The sequence below is a fragment of the Silurus aristotelis genome, assembly GCF_946808225.1.
Source record: "Silurus aristotelis genome assembly, chromosome: 4".
Lineage (NCBI taxonomy): Eukaryota > Metazoa > Chordata > Actinopteri > Siluriformes > Siluridae > Silurus > Silurus aristotelis.
Window position 1 is genome coordinate 12,261,643 of NC_139577.1, and position 20,457 is coordinate 12,282,099.

Sequence of the window (20,457 nt, forward strand, 5' to 3'; positions counted from 1 at the left end):
GTTTAGCTCCGTTCACAAAGAAAGTCCTTTATTTATCTCCGTTTACACACCATCACCTTCAAAACAGTCCCCTTGCACAGCAGTACAGCGCTGCCTGGGTTCCTGCAACTTCTAAAATGTGACCAGGGATTTTTCTTTTCATATGTGTCAAGCATCTTTTGAATTGGTTGGGATTCGTGCTGAATCTCCGCAAAGGTGTAAAAACGGTGACCTTTGAGCCGGATCTTCAGAAAGTGGGCGAAGCATACGGGAGCCAAATCTGGCGAGTAGGATGGGTGCGAAAATGAGATCTTGTTGTTTCTGGCGAGAAACTCACGTGGCAGATTTGCCCAGTTTAATGCATAATTTCATGTTTGCTTTTTGTTCTAACTTGCCGCCCTTGATAAAATCGCAGAATAGCTTCTGATGTACACAGAACGATGTCTTTTGGCACACAGAATTATGAAGGTCGGTGCTCCCTGTGACTGTGTGTGCAGCCTTGTGCTGCTATCTATTGGCATGTTACAAAACTAGTCTTGAAACTGTTTGACACCACCTCGTAAGTGGGGAAGGGGGAGTTCATTGGTTAAAATGTTGGACTTCTGATCGTAAGGTCCTGATTTAAAATCCCATACCACCAAGCGGCCACTGTTGGGCCCTTGAGCAAGGCCCTTAACACACCAATGAGATAACTGTAAATCGCTCTAGATAAAGGCATCTGCCATATGCTGTAAATGTAATAATTATTTTCACATGAATCTGTTTCTATGAAGTGTAATAAAAGAGGGATCTCAAAAAAGTGCATAGTAACATAAATGATCATAGTGTCTCTCGTTAAGTCCCACAGTTTAAGGGAATAACAAATTCTACATACAGTAGCAACACATGAGCTACAGGAAGTAAAAGCAAACCTACATCATCATCATCTTCTTTCGGCTTTTCCCATTAGGGGTCGCCACAGCGGATCGTCCTTCTCCCTGTCCTCTACATCTGCCTCTTTCACCCCAACCACCTGCATGTCTTCCCTCACCACATCCATAAACCTCTTTTTTGGCCTTCCTCTTTAATGCAGCTATATTTAGACTTATCTTATTAAATGGCTAATAAGTTTAGATCCAAAATTAAAACCGTAAACCGTTTAAAAGGGCAACTCTGCTTATATTATCAATTCAATATAGTCAAAGGAATGTAGAAAACTCTGGCAGTTTATCCAGGTTTTTTGTGGTTTTTACGCAAGCTAATTTAAACTGATTTAACCCTTTTGAAGCTTTTTTTTTTATGTGTGCTGCCTTTCCTATTTCCTTTATTCAATAATAAAACTTTTCGTGTAATTCAAATTAAACCGCATAAAACATCGCACCTTAGACACAAGCTGGACCTGCTGCACCGGGTCCATGGAAGTCAAACAGACCTTCAGCACCTGGGCAAGTTTCCTGGACTCATCCTCTCCATCTACAGATAATGATTCTGCAAGAGAAAGACAGAGTGTATACAGTTAGAGTGTAGTGTATAAGGTGTACATTACAGACAAAATGATATGCTATAATTAAAAGTTCAGCAAAGGTACTGTAGTCACTGGACTATTCACATCATACTGTATATACACATACATACATATGCTTTTTCTTTTTCATGTTGTAAATATATAATGTATTTTGCATTTCTTATTCTTCCCACAGACCTTCAGCATGTTCCACTTAGGTTTTGATGTTCAGCTGATGTTCGGCAAAACTCTAAACGGACGTACGTTGACAAAAGAGCTCGAAATGTTCATGATCCGAACTTCGACTGTAAAAACTCATACACACCTATGTTTATAACCTGAAGTCCCTTTACGCACTATGTCACTGTATCTATAAGAGACTCTTACTTTATCCATCTCTCCATTAATCTACCAGTAACACATTCACACACACTCTCTTCTTATTTTTCCCCATCAGTCACTTCATGTGTCTTTCTATTATGTAACACACACACTCTCCATCTATCTACATGTCATCTCACTCCATCTTTCATTCTACTATTATATCCATTTATCTTCAAGTCACTTCAAATCAAATCAAATCAAATTTTATTTGTCACATACACATACATACAGGGTACGACATGCAGTAAAATGCTTTTTACGTCGGGAATAAAACGGGGTGAAAAAAGAGAAGAAAAATAAAAACAAAGAAAAAGAAGGCAGATAAATAAAGTATAAAAACTATATAAAAATAAGAATATATAAGGATATATAAGGATAAGGATATATACATACAAAAAAATGCTTATGGCAGTGTGCAGTTAAACAGTAAACAACAGTAAACAATTTAAGCATGGTTTTTGTTTGTCCATAAAGTGTCCGTGTGCGGTCTGGTGTGGTGTAAAGTGTCCATAAGTGTCAGTGTGCGGTCTGGTGTGGTGTAAAGTGTCCATAAGTGTCCGTGTGCGGTCTGGTGTGGTGTAAAGTGTCCATAAGTGTCCGTGTGCGGTCTGGTGTGGTGTAAAGTGTCCATAAGTGTCCGTGTGCGGTCTGGTGTGGTGTAAAGTGTCCATAAGTGTCAGTGTGCGGTCTGGTGTGGTGTAAAGTGTCCATAAGTGTCAGTGTGCGGTCTGGTGTGGTGTAAAGTGTCCATAAGTGTCAGTGTGCGGTCTGGTGTGGTGTAAAGTGTCCATAAGTGTCAGTGTGCGGTCTGGTGTGGTGTAAAGTGTCCATAAGTGTCAGTGTGCGGTCTGGTGTGGTGTAAAGTGTCCATAAGTGTCAGTGTGCGGTCTGGTGTGGTGTAAAGTGTCCATAAGTGTCAGTGTGCGGTCTGGTGTGGTGTAAGTGTCCATAAGTGTCAGTGTGCGGTCTGGTGTGGTGTAAAGTGTCCATAAGTGTCCGTGTGCGGTCTGGTGTGGTGTAAAGTGTCCATAAGTGTCAGTGTGCGGTCTGGTGTGGTGTAAAGTGTCCATAAGTGTCAGTGTGCGGTCTGGTGTGGTGTAAGTGTCCATAAGTGTCAGTGTGCGGTCTGGTGTGGTGTAAAGTGTCCATAAGTGTCCGTGTGCGGTCTGGTGTGGTGTAAAGTGTGTAAACTTTCTCACTCCATCCATCTTTCTATTGTAACACACTCACTCCATCTATCTCACTTCTTCTGCCTTTCTATTATAAAACTCTCTCTTCCTCAATGTGTCTACCTGTGTCACTGTCACACCTTTAGACTGTCTATTATAACACTATTTCTCCATCTGTCCTCAAGCGTACAAAACAGTTTCCTCTTTACCTCTGCAATATATTAATGTTTTTTCAGAAAAAATCAAAACACATGCAGACTCTATTCTGACTATAAATCAGTTTGTAATAATTCCTGCCCCTTTCTTTCTTTATGAATCAAAAAATCAGGGCAGACAAACTCCTAAGCAAAGTTTAGTACTATTACTATGCTGCTTTATTCTTCTTCTTCTTCAAAAAAAAAAAAAAAGAAATTCATTTCACAAAAGTAAACAGAAAGGGAAAAAATATAAAGTGTACATAAAGTAGTTACTCACTGATTAGACTCTTCAGTTCAGAGATGTCCAAAACAACAGGCTCCACTTTGGGCACTTTCTTCTTCACCACCATGACTGAACCTGAGTCACAGGAACCAGGTTAATGCTAGAAACTCAGCTGGATGCTATTAAACATATAAAAGGCAGACAAATGTGTCTTAGAGATGACACATGACCTGAGTCATGTGCATACCACAGTGCCTATTCAAAAGTAGGGTAAAGTATTAGAGTAAATGTACTTTTTTGGCTACTTTCTAGTTTGACTGATTAGCAAAGATATAATCAGCTTTTACTCTCTACTCCATAAACTACATTTATGATTCAATATCTGTACATTTTACGCCATGATATTTTAATGGACAATGACGTTACCAATTGCAGTGGGAGAAATAACAGAATATTTAAAAAAAGAAAGAAAGGGTATAAATTAATTTATATTTGAGCGAGTGAAGTACAAACTAGTAGGAATTCGGACTCCCACAGACCCAAATTAGTCCTGTCCCTTTAGGAATGTACTCCAAATATCAACTCAAAGACACCAGTCACAGAATCAACTTTTCATTCAAACCTCTCCACCACAATGGATTTTTTCTTATTCTTTCTCTTTCTGTTCAAATAAACCTAATATACAAATTTTAGACTGTTCATTTCTTTTTAAAGGGGTAAATTTACTAAATCAGCAGGTGATCAAATAATTATTTCCCCCACTGTACATTTTGCACCCCTGTTGAAGATGTCATCAAGGATCAACACTCCCCTACCTACATCTGCTGCCTGTGAGCGACTTTTTAGCACAGCTGGCCTCATTTTCAGTCAAAGATTCAGCTTGAAAAACACTGAGAAACAGCTTTTGTTGAAGTTCAAATGTCCACTGAATACTTGACATTATACTCTCATAGAAGATCCCTTTTTAAAAGATTTCTTTACTACTTTGTCTTCTTTTTTTTTGTACTAATTTTTTTATCTTTGTTTTATTCTGGCATGTTGAAGAGGCTGTGGTGTTGATTTTGCAGCGTTGCGGTGTACAAGTTGATTTGTGTTTTAGGAAATAAAACACACAAGCTCACAAATCATCTGTTTTTTTGGCTTTTTACAAACACGTTTCTTGGTGCTGAGAACTAGTGCATGTTTAAGCCTACGTTCAATACGAGTCAAAGTACTGTTCAAATACTCTAATACTTTTATTCGTCATATTGAAAATTCATCATCATCAAAATACTATTTTGATCCTATATGGAAATTGTTTGGTTGCAGTTGCTCACTTTAAAAGATTAAAGTAAAATAAAAAATACATAAAACGTAAATAAATGTCCATAAGTTATATATGAAGTGAAATGAAATGTGTAGCAGCAGTAAAAAACAGATAGCAAAAAGTCATACTACAATAATAGTTATAAAAGTTATTGCACATGCAACAAATATTATTATTATTATTATTATTATTATTATTATTGCAATGAGATTATTGCACAAATTTGGTGTGGAAATGGTAAATTTAAACATATAGAATGTAGTAAGTTTAGCAATGAGATATATATACATTTATTCAGGTATGATTTTCAGCTACTCTTCACACCTCTGTTGTTGAGATGCTGAAAAAAATGGAGAAATCTGAAGAATGCAAAATGCATTCGAGAGAAATAGAAAAAAAAACCCGATGAAAAAAAGAATGTGGAAATCTGCTTTACTATAAATTATATTAATATTGAAACCATGTCACTGTACATGTACTCCTTTATTCCTATCGTATCTGCAAGCATGTAACGTGGACCTGGCACACTCATGCTAACCGGATGCATGCTTTTTATTTGATTTATTTTTATTTAAAAAGCGATCCAATCAACTCTTCACTCACCAGCAAATCAAGACTTTATCAGGCATCCAATAATATCCTCTTATGCTTCTTACAATCTCTAAAACATTTATAAAACCACATAAACCGTGCAGCTTGATACAGAACTGTTCAGCAGAACTCCACCATAACACACGTGTGTCATACGTCATTAGCGACACGTTACATCACAATCATGGCTGAAATACATATCGCAAAATGTTGTATAAAAAGTGCACTAGATAGTGTGTACTAAGGGGCAGAATAGAACACATATAGAAAAGTGTAATTATTTGGACACAAGTCCACGTCGATTGGGCAAACCGAATATTCTTCGGAGTTTCATTGGCTGGATTGAGTGTCAGTTTAATCTAAACTTCCTGTACCCTTTAATCTACATAAACACGCCTACGGTGTCCCCTATTGGTCCATTTGGTAAGGGACACGCCCTCTACCAGGCAGGACGCGAGAGTGCGGTGTGATGCTGGAAAGTGTGGAGAAGCGGAGAATCTCCAAAGACATCATCAGGAGCAGCAGACTGTACTGAGAATAATCATGAAGTGAAGACAGATGCTGGATAAATAAATCTTTTATTGGGTAAGATGTTTTATTTTTCAGACTTTTCGCTTTTTGTGTGTGTGTGTGTGTGTGTGTGTGTGTGTGTGTGTGTGTGTGTGTGTGTGTGTGTGTGTGTTCGTGTGTGTGTGTGTGTGTGTGTGTTTGTGTGTGTAAAGGGTTGTCATAAGTAACAGCTCTTTTTGTGCACAGATGTTTCAGTGCACTACGTATGTGACCCCGTTTCATTCTATAATACAATATAGAAATACAGACAAATTTAGATAAATGAGTTTTGACAGCAAACTTTTAATCTGTTTCATAAACTTGAAGAAAGTTTGAAGAAAGAAAGAAAGAAAGAAAGAAAGAAAGAAAGAAAGAAAGAAAGAAAGAAAGAAAGAAAGAAAGATATGATGACTGACAGACAAAAAAACAGTTACTGGTAGAAAGATTGATTACAAATAGAGTGACAGAAGAAGGAAGAGTGATACAAGAGTGATATACAAGACTGATATAAATAAATATGGAGAGAGAGAGAGAGAGAGAGAGAGAGAGAGAGAGAGAGAGCTACTGTTAGATTGATTGTAACGAAATATGGAGAGAGAGAAAGAGAGAAAGAAATGGCAGTAGATTGATAGAAAGAAATAGAGAGAGAGAGAAACAGAGAGATTGAGAGATACTGGTAGATTAATAGAAAGGTACAGTATATTGAGAGAGAAAGTGCTACTGTTAGATTGATAGAAAGAAATATATAGGGAAAGAGAGAGAGAGAGTTAGAGAGAGACTGCTACAGTTAGATTAGTAGAAAGAAATATAAAGGAAAAGAAAGAGGGAGAGTGTGCTATAGTTGAATTTATAGAAAGAAATATGGAGAGAGAGAGAGAGAGAGAGAGAGAGAGAGAGAGAGAGAGAGAGAGAGAGAGAGAGAGACTGCTGCAGTTAGCATTATAGAAAGAAATATGAAGAGATAGGGAGAAAGAGCGCAGGACTGGTAGATTGATAGAAATATATATGGAGAGAGAAAAAAGAGAGTGAAAGCTACTGGTAGATTGGAAGAAAGGTATATAGAGATTGATAGTGGTTGATGGAATGAGTGTGTGGACAGGGAGATACAGTAAAGTGAACGTGTCTGTTAAAATAGAAGAACAGCCTGATAAAGCAGAGCAGCCCGAAGGTCTGTATGGAGAATATCGCTTGAATGGTTTAGGATTTATAAGAGTTCTCTGGAAATTCACTGCATGTAACTGGGAATTTTCACAACTTGGAGTTTCTGTAATGGAAAAAACAGTGTCTGTGTCAAGTTTGCTGCATGGAACGCACATGGTCTAGGAGGTGTAGCGTGAAATTTATGGTTCTCTGAATAATACAATAAGCAATAAACAAACAAATAAATAAACAATAAGCTTAAACAGCAGAACAGCATGTTTGGCTTTGTCAAGTCAATGTAAGGAGTTGCTCCTTGGAAGATGATGATGATATACCAAACCTGTTGGTATACCGTCATAACACACACTGCAATTTATTTTAACTTCAATTTTATAGTGATACAAGATATAAAAAATATTCAGGCAAATCCACTGTCACTGATTTTCATCTCATCTCTCCTCAGACTCATACAATAATCTGATGAGTTGTAGTTAATTTTTTTGACTAATGTTTTAAACAGGATCTAACAATCAGGTCTTTTCTGACAGTCAAAATAGGGTTCATGGGCAGTAATATTCAAAAGTCTGCTACCAAGAGCTGCTTTTTTTTTCTTTTTTCAATAATCCAATAATTTACAGTCACTGTCCATTTTATTAGGAATCCCTGAGAACCTGCATATTTATGCATTATCCAATTCTTCAATCATGTGCCAGCAGCACATTGTATAACATCATACTCATACAGGTCAAGAATGTCGTCATCAGAATGAAGAAAAAGTGTGATCTCTGTGACTTTACTAGTGGTTAGTGTCACTTTCAGCTGGTCACACAAGTATTTCAGAAAACTCATATCAGGGAATATCTGTAGCATTTACACAGACTGGTACAACAAACAATAAACATCTAGTTTGCTGAGGGTTTGCAGCCTGAAACACTGTCATCTGACCAGACAGGAAGTGTACAGTAACCTAAATAATCACTCTTTACAAACATGGTGAGCAAAAAAGCATCTTAAACATCTTATCAACACATCAAAACTTAAGATGGATGGCAAACAAGATCGAAGCCACATTGGGTTCCCCCTCCTCTAAAACCGAGTGATTATTTAGTCCATTCCCTCAGATTTTTGTTCATGATTGACAAGTGTGAAACCCAATGTGGTCTTCAGCTATTCGTTCACCTCACGGTGTGATGTTTTTGAGTTATTATAGAATTCCTGTCACCTCAGATCAGAGTCTGTTCATTCTCATGTCATCAGCCTGTGATGTTCTGCCGCAGGCTGATGACATGAGAATCAGAACATCCGAATGCACAAAACATCACACCGTGAGGTGAATGAATGGCTGAAGACCACATTGGGTTTCACACTTGTCAGTCATGACCAAAACTATGCGTCATGACAGCTCAAATCTTTTTCTCTCTTAACCTCTTTTTAGTAGTTATAAAAAATAAGAAATTCACGACCGCAGACAGTAATGCCCACCGTCATTCAAATAAAGCTTTAATGTGAATGCGCTCGTTCTTATACAGTATAGTTTCTCTAGCAGCAGCTCATTCACTTGTATGATGGACACGCCACATAAACTGTAAACATGTATATAGTAAAGTTGTCTGGGAGATTTGGCATTTACGGAATGAACCTTTAGAATGAGCTTGGTGGTTAAGATAATTTTTTTTTTTAAAGTGCTTAGTTTAGTTATAACCAAAACAACAGCAGGAAATAATTTTCATGGATGTTCAACTATATGTGGTTCAATAAAAGCAATAAAAGTTTACATTTATGGCATCTGGCAGACCCCCTCATCCAGAGCGACTTACAATGATCACTTGTATAAACGTGATCATTGTGGGTTAAGGGCTTTGCTTAAGGACCCCAAGTGGCAGCTTAGAGTGCTGGGATTTGAACTCACAACCTTCTGAGCGTGAGTTCAACGTCTTAATTACTGAGCCACCACTACAACAGTAGTTAAAAAAACAACAACGATTGTAGTAATAAAACCACTTCATGATATCCTTTGTTGTTTGTTTTTTTTTTTTTTTTTTTTTTTTTTTTTTTTTTTAAATAGTACATTTTTGGATTAATAACTGTCTCAGACTACCAGATCAGGGTTGATTCATCACTTAAATAGTTACTTGTGCTTGGTATTGGCTTTAGTGACTAACCTGTGGGTGTGAATGAATCACATTCAGAATCAAACCACACAGCTTCGGTTCTGTGTAAAGGTCTTAGGGACCCTCAATTGTTTGAAAAAAAATGATTTCCAGACTTTACGTGTAAAACAATGTTAAGGTAATTCTATGCGAGTTTTAGGGATATTTGATTATCCAATACAGGAAAATTGTAAGCATATGCTGATTTCAGTGAATGTAGCATGAAATGTTTGTTGTTATTACAGTCAAAAAAAGTTCAATGGGATTTTTGGCCATGGTGAGCTTCTATGATTGGAAAACCGTTTTTCCTTTAGGGAAACTTTGGGGAATTTTGGGGTTGATGAAGAAAAAGCTTAAACAGCAGAACAGAACATTGTAAATGTTATAAAAGTTTGTGAAGTTTAACCTGCAAAAATAGAAGCAAGTTCAAATCGACGTCTCAAAGAAAACTGTGACAAACTCATGAAGTTGCATTGAAAAACTTGCCAGCTCATTTCCATATAAAATTGCACAGAATCTATCACTGACTACTGATGATACTTGTTTTAAAAAGCACCAAATAATGGCTCAAACTACTATCATTAAAAGTAAACTATTAGGCTCTTAAAGTTCAGTGAATTTCTGCTGTATAAAACTTGCTCTTCTTATTTGGGTTACTGAGCTCGGAGTTAAATTTGTTTCGCACAAAATCTACAGAGACATTTCATTGTTTTTTTTTTATACACACTGTACTGAGCTGAGACCAGGTCTATAATAAGAGGCAGTTATTACAGCGAATATATAACATTCTCACTCTCTGTTCTTCTCTGCACACTTTCTTCCTGCAACTTTACCTTCACTTAACATGTATTTTTCATAACTCTTAATGTGTACAATGGAAATGTGTGATGGTGAACCTGCGTCGGCTGGTCAGAGTTTGTTTTGCTAGTGGTCCGTTTGTCCGGGGCCCTGCCCATGCCTGGAACACTTTGGCCGTGTTATTTTTTTTTTTTACACGCTAAAAGAGCGTGTTCACATAACCGGCCGTCTGTCTTCCCACTGACTGCTGTGGCTTTCATAAGTATTATTTTCCCTGTTGAACTTGTCAGTTGGCACAAAAAATAGCAGTCAGCAGGCGTGTGTGTTTCAGTGCTATTATTTTTGTAATTCTTATTTTTCTAAAGGAAGTCAGTCCCAATTCAGTGCAGCGATCATCGAATGCACGCACTTGTGTGGTATGCTAATGCTGCAATTCTATTCTCTCTGCTCACACGCGTAACTCTCTGTATGTGTTTTTTTTTCTTTTCAGGACCGAGAGCCTGTGATGTCCGGCAGTATGAGCGAGGCTGACGAGGCTTCGGCCGGGGAATGGAAGGAAAAGTACATGGTCCTGGAAGCTTTGCTCTTGAAGTTCCGTGGACAGATGAGTGTGATTCGAGACCTCACAACGGAAAAAGTTAGGATTTAACCTTCAGCTAACCCTTAGTCAATGGTGAACAATGTACACACACCCTGTACTTGAGTAAAAGTAGAGATACACTCGAGCCCGGTAAAATATGACTCCAGTAAATGCACTCACTTTAAACTTTCACTTCACTAAAAGAACAAAAGTATTTGCCTTCAAATGTTCTCAAGTATCCAAAGTACTGTACTATGATTTATTATATCTATAATGTTCCTACTATTATTTTTGTCCAAGACTTTTGCTTAATCAACTCAGTTTATGTAAAAAGACTCTGTTACTCTCAGCACAACAATATATTAATAGAATGATATTAATGAGTCAAACACTGATATCTATTACAATTATCATGAGCCCAAATCCTTGAAGCTAAACAATTTCCTTTAGAACCAAATAAAATAAGTTGTGGATTATCAGCGGGATCCAATGTTCAGGAACATTAGGAATAACATTTTAAACTATGTTTTCACTAACAAATTTCATAAAAAATTTTTAAAACACATTATTGTATTAAAGTGACATAATATTTAGCAGGGGTGTGTCCAAAATTAGTTGACTTTTAGAACGTAACCCCCCAGAGTTCCGGGGGAGCACTGTATTGCACCAAAAAGTGTTAACATCGATTCATTGTGATTTCATATCAGAGTACTCATCTTCAAATACTACAAACTTCCCTGACAAATGGAATAAATAGCCCCAGCCTACGTTACTGCCACTTTAAGAATCAGTGTTACCAATCAGCCTAGCCTACTAACATCACATATATTTTAACAACTATTTTCTGCAAGCATTTGTTAGATTACTCAAATAAAAATAACCACCACATTGAATTTGGCTTAACTCCAAATGTTTCCTTACATTGGAAGGAGAATTCTTGTAAAAAGAAATCATACAGGGCCTTACTACTTCAGAATAATCGGCCACGAGCGTTTTTTTAGAGCCAGAAGTTTTTTCCATTATTTATTACTCTCAAAATGTTTTGTTTGCTGTTCTATGCTGTAACTATATGTTCATGCTAAATAGATACCACCAAGCTTTAATAAAAACAAGTTCAAAACAGAGTGCGTGCTCTACCCCGATTGGTGGATTGCTGCCTGCTTGACCAGTTAAGTTTTAATCCGCTCGTAAACAAAAAGGAACGACCGAATTCGCAAAATGAAGTTGAGTAAAAAAGAGATTTGACTTTGAAATGTAGTGAAGTTGGAAACACAGATATGCGAAAAAACTACTTAAGTTCAGTAACGAATTATATTGTTATATTGTTTTTGTCAACTACTAACTAAAGACTACCTTTCTTTCTTTTTGTTTATTCCAACTCGATTATCTGATTGCTTCTATCTTCTAAATAGAATTTTTCTTTCCCTTATGTTGAATAAGTAAAAACTGAACCCCCTCCGTCTTACTAAACCGCCTCTAATTACAGAGCAGCGATGTGGCTTTACTATATCTGCAGTGTCCACCCACAGTGACTTACTGCCTGTGTGACTCGTCCACATTAGAACCGAAGCATCTGGAATATCATCATCTGTTACAGGTCTACTAGAAACTGTTGTTAGTCAAACGGTTATCACAGCTCTTTAAGAGCAGCAAACAATGACACGCTAAAGTATTTACCATGTTTGGTGTGTTACAGCCACAGTCTATGTGTTTGTGCGTGTATGTGTGCAAGTGCTTTATGGCCTACTTTTTTGGTCCATCTCAGGGGAAAACTGATTAGAGGTTAATATAAACAGACGCTTGGCCAAAGGGCTCCAGACTGCTGCGTTTTGGGACGGTACAAACTTCATAAAGTACAGACTTTAAGCCGACGCTAGAGTATGAAACGTCTATGAATCTTCTTGAAATAGACATATGTTTGGTAACTTTCTACGGCTTCTAATAGCCTTTTTGTTGACTGTATAAAACTGTTGAAAGATCATTACTTATAATCTTACACTCCAGTGCTCATGTTAGTTCTCACTCTCCAGTGTTCTGTATTGTTTAAAGATTTATAATCACACTCTTGATGTCACCCAAATGAGGATGGGCTCCCCTTTTGAATATGGTTCCTCTCAAGGTTTCTTCCTTATGACATCTAAGGGAGTTTTTCCTTGCCACAGTCACCACGGCTTGCTCATCAGGGATAAATGCACACCATTCACCTTGACTGTTGATTTCTGTAAAGCTGCTTTGAGACAATGTCTGTTGTGAAAAGCGCTATAGAAATAAACTTGATTTGACTTGACTTAATAGTGATTTTGAGAAACTTCAACCCAGCTTCAATCCGAAGCTTAGGCTTCTCTATGTGTGGAGTTTCTGTAGGAGTTTTTTCAAAGTGTCCATTTGAGTTCCTTCCTTCTTAAAAAAAAAACATGCTGCTAGGTGGACTGGCTGCATTAAAAGGCTATTCGGTGTGGAGGACTATGCGAATTTGTGAGCATGGAGCCCGCAATGGACTGGCGTTCCATCAAGGGTGTATTTTTTTCCACCTTAAAGTCGGAGTTCCTAGGATAGGTTCCAGATTCGCTGCAATTCCGACCAGGAATGTAAACTGAATATTAAAGATGAATAAATGGATGGCTGAATGCCTAAAAATAAGTATTTGGTTAACAGCATCATTGATCTCTGCCAATTCTAGTTTTGTATCATTATTAAGGCCGAGCATTATTACAACTGGCATCAGTGTAATATAAAGCAAAAAGAAAGCCCTTAATGAGTCATATATTTTTATTCACAAGCAACAGCCTAACTTTCTTTTCAAATAATTATATTTAGTTTTATATTTCAGGGATACCACTTTTATACACTATATATCATTGTATCGATAGTAACAATAGCTCACTCACAGTGACTTGAATACCGTGTTGCTAACTAAGAACAAAAATGTTACCATAGTGTAATTGTTGTTATTGTGTTTGAAGAATGGAGGTTATAACATTCGGTATGTTCATTTGAAAAAAAAAATCCTTTTAAGGGTTTAATCAGGAACTCCGATCCACATCGGGTCATCTTGTGTATTACAGTTTATAATTTACAGTCTTTGCCCAAAAACCTCTTGTCCTTTTTCTTATTTTTTTTGTTTTTCTCTTTTTTTTTGGGCTGATAACTGTCACACTTCCAGATAATTGTTGATAGTTGTGCGTGGCATTGGCCTTAGTGACAAACTTGCGGATGTGATTTATTTACATTCAAAACAAACGGTTCTGTGTAAAAGTCTTAGGGGCGTGCATTTCCTAACAAAATATTTCAGTGTGAATTTACGTGTGAAAAATTGTTTAGTGTAATTCTATGGGAGTTTCAGGGATATTTTGTATATCCACTACAGGAAAATTATACGTCTGTGATGAGTTCGGTGAATGTAGTATGAAACGTTTGGTGTTCCAGCAGTCTAAACTATTTCAATGGAAGTCAATGGGAATTTTGGCAACGTTAAGCATTTGTAATCGGAAAAAACATTTTCCTTTTGTGGAACCCTATAATGTAAATGTTATTAATATTGCAGGAAATTTTGCATAATAGACCACTTTTTCCAAACAAAATCAATAATGAAGTTTAACCTGCAATGATAGAAGCAATTGCAAATCAGCGTCTCCGAGAGAAGTGTGACAAACTCTTGAAGTTGCTTTGAAACCAACTCATTTCCTTATAAATTTGCAAAGAATGGATCACTGACAGCTAATGGTGCTCATTTTCAAAAAGCATTGGCTAAATATTGGCTAAAAGTATAAGTAACTAGTAATTAAAAGTCAACTATTATGATTATACATTTGAGTGCTTTTCTGCAGTGTAAAACCTGCTCTTTTAATTCAAATTACTGAGCTCAAAGTTACATTTATTTGGCATGGGTCATATTATAGACTACTATTAAGGTTTAGATCATTTCCCTTTAAAAAGCATGTTCCATGGTTTATTCCTTACATACAGTATTAGGTCTAAATGAACCATGGGTCATCATTGACAGGGCCGTCCAATATAATCCAAAGGGTTGTTGTGGATGCAGGTTTTTTGAAGCCAAGAAGAAGCCATGCCTTATAGTCAGTTGACCATAATGAAAAGATTTAACTAGAGTCATGTGTGGTTTAGGAGGCATCACTGATCTAAGAAACAGGAGTGCTTGTAAGTGTTGTGTTGATTTCACTCTTCTAGCTGAACTCCAGTCTAATGAGTCAATACCCATTTGTTTGAAGTTTTCTAACACACACACATACACTCTCAAGCACATCTGATAACTATCTCCTGTTAACATTGGTCATCACAGTCCTATGTAGGCCGTGGGCGTATTGCTTCCTGATTGTTCATAGGATTTTCACTGGCTAGAATTTTATTGGCCTAGAATTTATTGCCTCTATTTTCCAATCTTGACTGGATACTCTCAGTTCAAATATAAACAAATGTCATTTTTTTTGATGACTTTATCCTGATTGCGGAATCATGGGTCTGTGTTGGTACTCTGGTCTGTAAGAGATAACGTTCCTAATCATTTCGAAAGTAAAGAATAGAGAAGAGGATTGGGAATTTGGCAAAGAGAAAGTGACTAACTGTCAGAGAAGTACAGCCGAACGACTCAAGGAGATGAAGTAGAGGGAGTGAAAAAGTAATAGCGAATGAGGGTGTGTGTGTGTGTGTGTGTGTGTGTGTGTGTGTGTGTGTGTGTGGGGGGGGGGGGGTTTGGGGGAATTGTGGTAGCAGACAGAGCAGAAAAATAAACCGTCCTGTAATCACAAGACGCCCCTGGAGAGGAAATGCCAGGGTTTGTAAACAAAGAGCATGTTATATGTGAAGTCAACATGCATCACACACAACACAACACTTTTTCGAGTCAAAACAGAGGTCATAACTTTTTCATTTAGTAATCTTTCTCCTACTGCTTTGGAAACATTCTAAACATAAGTACAGATATTCTAACAAATAATTAAGTGTTTTGCTTATGTGACTGCATAGGAAACCACACCAAAATGCTCGCACACACACACACACACACACACACACACACACACACACACACACACACACACACACACACACTAGTTCAATGTCTATACACTGAGAGCACTGTGCAAAGAAGGAATCTGGTCTAGGTTAGCTTTTGCTCCTCTTCGTGCCTGGCACACCCAGATTGATTTCACATTTGTGTGGGTGGTGGCCTCAGAAACCCAGAGCCAAACGAGCATGGTTTTGGGCAGTGTGAGGGTCCAATCAAACACTTGTGACTTTAGTGCTCTCTGCAGCACTTGCTTCTTACATGTGTTTATTTTGTTTGCTTTAGATGAGGAACATGACATAATGAGTGCACAATGTTCATCATACTGCTCTCCGAGTGATCTGAGTTTTCCAGCATATGGACTAAGACCTGAGTGTGGCTTTGTGTGTTGGGGTACAGACGCTGGGTGATGCTGGGGAATTTCGACCGGTGGTGTTGTGCAAAGTCGTAACACAGGCGGGCTTTGTAAGCTCCGGTGGGGCTGCGGGGAGGGTGAGCCACAAAGCACATGGCTTGGAATGTTAGGAATGGGGAGGCTGACTGCAGCACAGCCTATATGGCATTGGTTTATTTTGAACTTTTCCTACACTGCTGTTTCAACAGTTTCTAGTGATGAAAGTGTCCGCCTGACACAGTGGGGGTGTGTGGGAAACGTGCATGTGCATAGAAATGAAAGGCGTATAGGAGAGGTTTTTAGGAGCAGTACAGTAGCTGCGTTTAACTGAAGCTTCTTCGATAAAGTACAACCCCAATTTAAAAAAAAGTTGAAACTGTAAAATGTAAATAAAAACAGAATGCAACAATTTGCAGATCTTATAAACCAATGTTTTATTCACAGTAGAACATCAAAAATATATTAAATGTTTAAACTGAGGAAATGTACCTTTTCAAGGAAAAAATAAGGTAATTTGGAATTCGACGGCTGCAACACATTTTTAAAAAGTTGGAACGGGGCAACAAAAGTCTGGAAAAAGTAAGTGTTATTAACATAAAACAGTTGGAGAAACATTTTGCAACTAATGAGGTTAACTGACAACAGGTCAGTAAGATAACTAGGTATAAATAGAGGATCTTAGTTTCTAAGAAGTAAAGATGGGCAGAGCTTCACCAATCTGTAAAAGACTGTGGAACAATTTTAGAGTAATGTTCCTCAACATCAATTTGCAAAACAGTTGAATATCTCATTATTTTCAGCACATCTTTCTTTCGGCTTCTCCCATTAGGGGTCGCCACAGCGGATCATCCGTATTCATGATCCGCATGTTCGATTTGGCACGTTTTTACGCTGGATGCCCTTCCTAACGCAACCCTCCCCATTTATCCGGGCTTGGGACTGGCACAAAGAGTGCACTGGCTTGTGCAGCCCTAATAGCTGGGGTTGGTTCCCTGCCCGGGGATCGAACCCAGGCCGCAGCGGTGAGAGCGCCACATCCTAACCACAGCATATAATATCATCAAATGTAATAGAAAATCACTGCATGGGTCTTTGTCTATGAACACAGTTTGTCATGTCATCAACAAATGCAACAAATAAATCTCAATCATGTAAAGAAGAAGGCATGCGCAACTATGATCGAGAAACGCCACCATCCTCTCTGGGCCTGAGCTCATTTAAAATGTACTGTGGTTAAATGGAAAACTGTTCTGTGATCAGACCAATCAAAATTTCAATTAATTATTGGAAACCATGGACACCACATCCTTCGGACTAAAGAGGAGAGGGATCATCTGGCTTGTTAGCAGCAGATGTTCAAAAAGCCACAGCGGTTAGATGTGTTGCAGCCATCAAATTCAAAATGAGCTTATTTTTTCATTTAAAATAGTATATATTCTTACTTTAAACATTTTATATGTTTTTTTTTGTGTGTTTGTTTGTGTTATTAAAAATGGAATGTGGATTAATGAGATTTGAAAATCATTTAATTTACATTTTGCACAGCGTTCCAACTTTTATTTTAAATTAAGGATGTAAATAAGAAGCACAGTGTTTCGGTTTTTTTCATAATTACTCTCTGATTATCTAAAAAAAATTGGTTCTGTGGTGAAATCAGGTCCTTAGAGGCCTGGTGGAGGCTTGGAAGATTGCTATAGATAGTGTGATGCTCACAGTCATTTCTCCTGTTCAAAATAAATGCAATATCAAGGGCTGAACAAATCTGACAGAGAGCCCAGGACAAGCAGGCTTTTGAATCAGTTTAGCCTGAAGAACAACAAGTAGTATACGAAGAACAAAAACAATCTTTACTGTCCTTTCGATAATATATTCATACTTTTCATTTGGTATGCAGCCTGTAAGTTTAAACTTATAGTCCATACTACTCAATTCGAATCTTACTGCCTGCTGCAGTACACACATCGACCAGTCAGCACAGAAATATAAGAAATATACCGTGTAATTTGGGGCTTTTACAGATTTTCCAGTTTAGATTAGTTCTAATTTTCTGTCACAATAACTGTGTTGTCAGTATGACACAATCTTCCCATAATTTTTGTCCATCATTGATGCAACAAATTTTAATACTTTTGGAATGAATTGTAACACTGACAGCACCCCAGACCTCCTTAACTTATCTACATCAATATCTAATTTTAATAACACCCTTGTGGCTGAATAAATGTAACTGAATTCAACACAAATCTCCACAAGCACACTCCAAAAACTAGGGTACATCTTCTCAGAAGAGTGGAAGTTATTATAACAGCATGTGGGACTAAATGTGGACCGGGATGTTCAAAAGGCACATATGAATCCCAATTATGGAGTTCATTTTAGCACTGTATAGTTCACTGAAAATGTTCACATGCTATCCTACATAGTATTTGACCAAACTTACTCTTTCATCCAGATGCCCAGCTTTCTGCCTCACATCTGCATTAAGTATAGACTGTAATTATATTTCTTTTCAACTACTTCTATAACTGTACGTTGAGGTCGTTAGCATGATCATTTGTCAAAGAACTTGTTCTTTACCCTTTTGTATCCCTGTGTATTTCAGGCTGCGAAAAACAGCACATTGCAATTATGTACTCTAGCTATATGTTTTGATGCCGAGATGGCCTGCAATCAGAGCTGGGCAATTTGACTTTGGCATTACAGTATATTAACATCTCCAATATACTCTCTTCCTCTAGAAGTCAAATGGATGTCAGTTTTTTTTATTTTCCACCGTTGTTCACTGAAACTACAGAGTAACTAAAAAAACTATTACAAAGAACAAAAACTACCATTTCTGGAGGGATTTTACTTAATTTCCTTTTTCCTAAATGTTGAACTTATTTATGACATGGCCACTGCATTGTGACCCTTTTGCTCAGCAAATTCTTATGAAATAATCATCCCTATTATGGAAATTATTATAGTATATATAATATACTATATATAGTCGTATAGTAATAGTAATATAAGTACATTTTTGCCCTAAAGCAAACTCTGCACAATAAGGGACAGTGATAAATTGCTTGATTACTGTGCTGACCTACATTTTTACGAGTATCTGTACTTTTTATTTTGGGGGGGAAAACCTTTGAAAAACTTTGAATTCACTACACTTTAATGTGTTTTTACTTCATTGCATTCCAGAAAAACATGCCGGCCCTTGTTATTTTCAAGTGAATACATCATTTTGTGTTAAATGAGAAATTGTCATGAAATCACAACCATAACCCCAAGGTTCTCGCCAGAATCAGGATCCTTTTTTTGTGTATCTTTACCAATAGAAACCTCTCTTATTAAAAAGAATAATAAGCAGGAGAATGGAACATTGAATTTTTATTTAGTCCCGTTATTAACATGTGGTTCAATTCATTTTTATGTGTATTGTCTCAAAGTCTCAAAGCAGCTTCATAGTTTTCTCAAAGATCAGATTAGACATTTACTTTTGTAATGTCTAAGTCTATTCAAATAGCGAATACTTTTGCACTTTAACTCAATAGATATTTAAAATGTGCTGGATATTTGTACTTTTACTTAAGTACAAGAATGGTGTGCTTTGTTCATCATTGATTCTACCTGAGATTTTGAGAATTTTCTGTATTACACAGAATTTTTGTGGACATTTGCTACATTTTATTAGACCAATGCCTCTACTAGTCAATACATATTATCTGAAAATTGGATCAAAGCTGAAATTGCAGTTTTTCTTATTTTATTTTTCCATCGTCTACAATGGTGTGAAATCCAATGGCAAATATTGCAATATTAATTAACAATAGGAGGGGGTGTGGTCAAGCACCAGTTTGTGAATGGATCACATACCTGTGCATGGTTGTACTAATAAGTATTCTTAAAGAAAAGTAAAAGCAGAGAGAGAGAGAGAGAAAAAGAGAGAGAGAGAGAGAGAGAGAGAGAGAGAGAGAGAGAGAGAGAGATTAATAAAGAGTTACATGTGAATATACATGTGTGCATTTAAAAAAGAGACGCTGAAAAGTAAAATTTTATTAACTGCGGCAAATAAAGCCATGTTTGCTATTCTATTCTTCCTCCCTGAGCCAAAAAGCTCTCTGCAAGACTTGTGTGAATGGCTGCATTTCAGCTCCCTATAACATATGCATTTTTGTGGCACTGGTCTTCCTGTTGGTCAATGATCAGGACAATGATTGTGTAACTAAAACAAGTTTTATGAACTGTGGCAGAATTATAGTCTACAATCTTGTAAAGTGATTAAGAAACAGATGTTTGCGATTATGTTTTTTGGATGTCTTTTAAGAAGTTTCAAACACCAATTTTGTCTCTTTCCTGGCTCGGATATTCATTTTGAGACACAAATACGTATTCGAATCTTCAATGTTCTCTATGGAAATATGAGTGTATCATTTCTTGGCATATTTATAGTGATTTATTAGATCACTTTAATTTAATAAGCACTAATATTAAAGACGGCAAAAA

At 37.1% G+C, this 20,457-nt stretch overlaps 2 protein-coding genes across 5 annotated transcripts in view; one reads left to right on the top strand and one right to left on the bottom strand.

The window, feature by feature from the left end:
* thada (THADA armadillo repeat containing) overlaps positions 1–5,593 on the bottom strand; it is a 98,168-nt gene extending 92,575 nt beyond the window's left edge. For 2 of the 3 annotated variants that reach the window (XM_083539839.1, XM_083539837.1), the window contains exons 1-3: positions 5,345–5,593; positions 3,490–3,570; positions 1,340–1,446 (exon numbers count right to left, since the gene is read on the bottom strand). In XM_083539839.1, the coding sequence (XP_083395965.1) occupies positions 1,340–1,446; positions 3,490–3,562 (180 nt within the window). In that variant the 5' untranslated portion in view covers positions 3,563–3,570; positions 5,345–5,593. Of the gene's footprint in view, positions 1–1,339; positions 1,447–3,489; positions 3,615–5,344 lie in introns of all 3 variants that reach the window. The other variant, XM_083539838.1, reaches the window with a different exon arrangement.
* A 180-nt stretch (positions 5,594–5,773) lies between these two features.
* plekhh2 (pleckstrin homology domain containing, family H (with MyTH4 domain) member 2) overlaps positions 5,774–20,457 on the top strand; it is a 40,235-nt gene continuing 25,551 nt past the window's right edge. For both annotated transcript variants that reach the window (XM_083539863.1, XM_083539864.1), the window contains exons 1-2: positions 5,774–5,917; positions 10,460–10,606. In XM_083539863.1, coding sequence (XP_083395989.1) covers positions 10,475–10,606 — 132 coding nt within the window. In that variant the 5' untranslated portion in view covers positions 5,774–5,917; positions 10,460–10,474. The remainder of the gene's footprint in view (positions 5,918–10,459; positions 10,607–20,457) is intronic.